This window comes from Brassica oleracea, chromosome C8 (assembly GCF_000695525.1).
Source record: "Brassica oleracea var. oleracea cultivar TO1000 chromosome C8, BOL, whole genome shotgun sequence".
Classification (NCBI taxonomy): domain Eukaryota; kingdom Viridiplantae; phylum Streptophyta; class Magnoliopsida; order Brassicales; family Brassicaceae; genus Brassica; species Brassica oleracea.
In genome coordinates this window covers 28,719,348-28,723,785 of record NC_027755.1, presented here as the reverse complement: position 1 = coordinate 28,723,785, position 4,438 = coordinate 28,719,348, and the positions used below count along the sequence as shown (strand labels likewise).

The 4,438-nt window shown below is 39.1% G+C and overlaps 1 protein-coding gene and 1 pseudogene across 1 annotated transcript; one reads left to right on the top strand and one right to left on the bottom strand.

Moving 5' to 3' along the window:
- The window catches only part of LOC106309121, a 4,354-nt pseudogene extending 2,482 nt beyond the window's left edge, over positions 1-1,872 (top strand).
- A 139-nt stretch (positions 1,873-2,011) lies between these two features.
- Positions 2,012-4,354, bottom strand: LOC106309120 (diaminopimelate epimerase, chloroplastic). Its single transcript, XM_013746188.1, is given in 11 exon segments — positions 2,012-2,349; positions 2,543-2,616; positions 2,713-2,772; positions 2,854-2,915; positions 2,917-2,930; positions 3,018-3,197; positions 3,297-3,309; positions 3,590-3,612; positions 3,615-3,662; positions 3,756-3,923; positions 4,071-4,354. Coding segments are annotated over 11 exon segments (1,026 nt in total). The 5' UTR covers positions 4,338-4,354; the 3' UTR covers positions 2,012-2,232.
- Positions 4,355-4,438: the final 84 nt, after the last annotated feature.

Below are 4,438 nucleotides of genomic sequence, written 5' to 3'. Positions count from 1 at the left end.
CTGTGTCGCTCTGAAGACGTCGCTCCCGGCTTGCTCAGAAACCATAGACGCGAGCAACCTTAGGGTGTCGCTCTAGGGTGTCGCTCCCGGCTTGTTCGTCGCTCTCAAATCGACACAATCCGAGCGACCTCGGGGTGTCGCTGTGGTGACCTCGCTCTGGAGCTGGAGTGAGTTCATGGCGTCGCTCTGGTAGGGTCGCTCCCATGCACTGCTCGTCTAATGATCACCTTTATCACCTCTTTTGAGCTCCAAATGCACCCAAATGTCTCCAAGAACTTCATGTGGTACTCCAATACCTGATAAAAATGTCTCCAGGAACTCCATGTGGTACTCCAATACCTAATAGAGACATATGTATGCAAAATGCAACCTAGACATGGCTAAATCCTAATCTATATGATGAAAATGCACATGAATAAATGGATAAAACAATGTAAATATGGAAGATATCACTGGCTCAGTGGCCTCAGCTTCACAAGCAAATGGCTATATGTGGTGACTTGCGTCATGTCTTTGTGGTAGGTCCTGTTTTCAGAGCTGAAGACTCGTTCACTCATAGACATCTCTGTGAATTTGTGGGTCTTGATGCGGAGATGGAGATTTATAAAGACTATTCTGAGGTAAAAACTGTGTGCTCTGTTAATAAATGTTAAACTTATCTTCTATTAATGCATCCAGTGGTAATAATAATAATGACTCTTTTTTTTTGTTGGTCCAGATAATGGACCTTGTGGACGAGTTATTTGTGTTTATGTTCACTGAGTTGAATGAGAAGTGCAAAAAGGAACTTGAAGCTGTTGGAAAGCAATACCCTTTTGAACCGTTGAAGGTAAACCCCATATGCAGTATTAAAAAGGGATTTTGCAGTAGATATCAAACTTATAGAAGTAAATTAGGTATCTGGTAAATTGACTGAATTTTCTTTTGGTATCTTATTGGATTCTGTGATTTTACGCTAAAAATTTGCAGTTTCTTGAAAAAACATTGAGCCTTAACCTTTGGAGAAGGGACACAGATGCTAAAGGTATATATATTTTTGCATTTTACCTGAGCTTTTGAAATGCCGTATGAAATAATACTTGTTAATAATATGAAATGCATCTTCAAATATATTTTTGTTTTGAGTTTTTAAAATGGTCTATCAATAATAATAATTGTTATGTTGATGTGTTGATAGGAAGCTGGTGTGGAGGTTGATCCTCTTGGCGATCTAAACACTGAATCTGAGAGAAAACTTGGCCAACTTGTATTGGAAAAGTAAAATCCATCACTTGTATGCTTTGAAAATGACTTTAGTTTTGTTGTATCTCAATGTTACAAAAGTTGTTTTTTTTCGTGATAGGTACAAGACTGAGTTTTATATACTGCATCGGTTTCCGACAGCTGTTAGGCCTTTCTACACAATGCCTTGTGCTGATAATCCTCTTTACAGTAACTCCTTTGATGTCTTCATCAGATGTATGAGTTATTTTTTTTTTTAAAAAGACTTGTGATGTCATGTTACTATACAATTGATACTAAGTTTACGGTGGTTGTGTGTGTCATAGGTGAGGAGATCATGTCAGGAGGTCAACGTGTCCATGTCCCAGAAGTTATGGAGAAACGTGCAAGAGAATGCGGCATTGATGTCAAGACAATATCCACATACATCGATTCATTCAAGTAAATATACAAACTCGATTCTGTTACTTTGTTTTATCTAAAATGAGTTGTACTCTTAGCAGACGAATAAATGTTTTAAACAGGTACGGAGCGCCTCCACACGGTGGATTCAGAGTTGGGTTGGAGCGAGTGGTGATGCTCTTCTGCGCACTGAACAACATCCGTAAAACATCGCTCTTCCCTCGTGACCCTCAAAGGCTTTCACCCTAATACAACTCATAAGGCTTTTCTGAGTGTTTTAGATGTTTTACTTGTCGCCTAATTCCTTGTCCTTCAAGTTAAAAATCTCGATTTTAGTTTTGTGATGCTTATGTTACATTCACGTTGGTTGTCGAGTAACTAAGCTAACTTATATTATTTCAAGAACCCATGACTAATGAGGGTTGCAATAAAAGTTCATATTTGTCTTGACATGGTAAAAGTTATATAAGACAATATTCATGAATCAGTTCCGTGAAGCACAATCTAGGTGGGGAATGTAAGAGCTTAGCGCGCTTTAGACTACAACACATACATCCCAAAAGAACAACAACGATGAGGGACGACAAGTCATTGACCGTGAAGGACCCCTTAGAGCAGCGCTGATCCGTAGAAGACAGCTTCTGCAGGACCAGTCATGTAGATATGGTTGTCTTCTTGCTTCCACTCTATCTCTTATGGTCCGCCAGGCAGATCCACCGTGCATTTCTGATCCACCATGACCAATACAAACGAGTATACAAAAAAATCAAAATTAAAACGCTAATCCAAACTTTGTGTTTATCTAGTACACACCATCTGTGTCCCTAAACTATCATGATTCATGTATATAATATATATATAGAAAGCTAGGAGCTCCACACTATTGTATAATCTAATACTTCTTAAATTCCAAACTTACCCTGTTGGCTCGACCTTCAAGGACTGCTGCAACAACCAGAGCGCAAGCTCCAGTTCCACATGCCAAAGTCGCTCCTGTAATTTTTAAGTTTGCTTGAAAGCTTATAAGGAAACAGAAAGAGAGAGAGCGCTGATGATCTACTGAGATATTGATTTGAACGATTAGCTTACCTGCTCCACGCTCCCAGACACGCATTTTTAAATGAGAACGTGATAAGACTTCCACAAACTCTGCAGATACAACTTGAGAGATATAAATCCAAGATATGACAGAGAAATTTGGATAGATTTTCTTAATGAATCTCTACTAACTTGTGTTAGTTCTAGCTGGAAACATTTCATGATGCTCGAACTTTGGACCAATCTCTGGCAACTTTCAGTTTCTGGATCTGACACAAAAGAAAAGTTTACAAACAATGCGAAAAAAATTCGGTTATAAATACAGAATGATAAGTCTAGCAAATGCAAATACGCACCGGTCCACCCTTAGTACCAAATGTGATACAATGAGGATTGCCCATACTAACACACGTCACGTTCCAGCTTACTCCATCAACAACTAGTTCTGCTTGAATAACAGCTTCCCCTTTGTTTCCAGGTAACTTGGTGGGCACATCTTGTGCTTTAAGAATCGGTATGCCCATATCTACCTTAACCTGTACTACCCACAATGCAGTTAAAACAACTTGCAAACAAGTAGAAACAAATTAGAAACAGACTGAACCTACTACGAGATGTCAATCCAGATGGTTTACATGTATTGTAAAACTACCCAAAACAAAAATAAAAAGACAATAGAGTTTATATCGATGTTCGAGAAGTAACTAATAATTAGCTACAGAGAAATTATTCATAAGGTGCTAGACCAATTTTCTGAAAGCTTAGACCACTTTTAAAAAAACTATTACAGAAAAATCATCTTGTTTAGGTCCGATTTGACACCTACGCGCCGCCGCCGCCTAGACCAATTTTTAGAACACTAGTTTATATATAGCAATCAATCATGACTAAATTCTGAGGGCGCTCAATACAGACACAAAGAGAGTACCTGTTTTTCCCTTGCAAGTTCTCTCAAGCTCAGCAATGAACCTTGCAAAGCATCGAACTCCATTGCCACACATCTACGAGATACAAAAAGACAAAGACCATTGATCTTCAAGGGCAAACAAGAGCTCACTCAAAAAAACATATCATTATATAGAAAAGGTGCCCACCTCAGGTTCGCTTCCATCTGAGTTGAATATCCTCATGGTGTAATCAGTACCATTGACTCCAGGCATTGCGAAAATAACTCCATCAGCACCAACACCGAAGTTTCTATCGCACAGCTTCGCCGCCTGCTCTTGAGTTATCTTAGGTTCCGATGAGTCTCTGTTATCAACCTAACGAGAACCCACAAATAAAGTCTTGATTTTTTCGAAATGCCCAAAGCAAAAGTTTTGATTTTTCGAAATGCCCAAAATAAAAAGTTTTGATTTTTAAAAACATGTATAGGAATCAGATGCATTTCGAGGGAAACCAAAAGTTACCAAGATGAAGTCATTGCCGAGACCATGATACTTCACGAAATGAAGAACTCCTCCGGTTTCTCTCTTGTCGAGAAAACTCGCCGGAGATATTTTATCGGCGGTGATGACGTCAACGGAGGAGGACGCAGACACTTTGCCAACGCAGTAATTTCTCTTGAGGGAACCGAACGAAAGCGAAGAGACGGAACCTAGCTTCCTGGAAAAGGCATTCGTTAGTCGGGGCAATTGCGGCGCGACGGAGACAGTGCTAGCGGCGGCTATCTCCATGGCTACTTCAGATTATTTTCCTTGCTCGAAAAAAAAAAAAAAAAAAAAAAAAAAAAAAATTTGGGGAAAAAAAAAAAAAAAAAAAAAGAAGAATACAATAC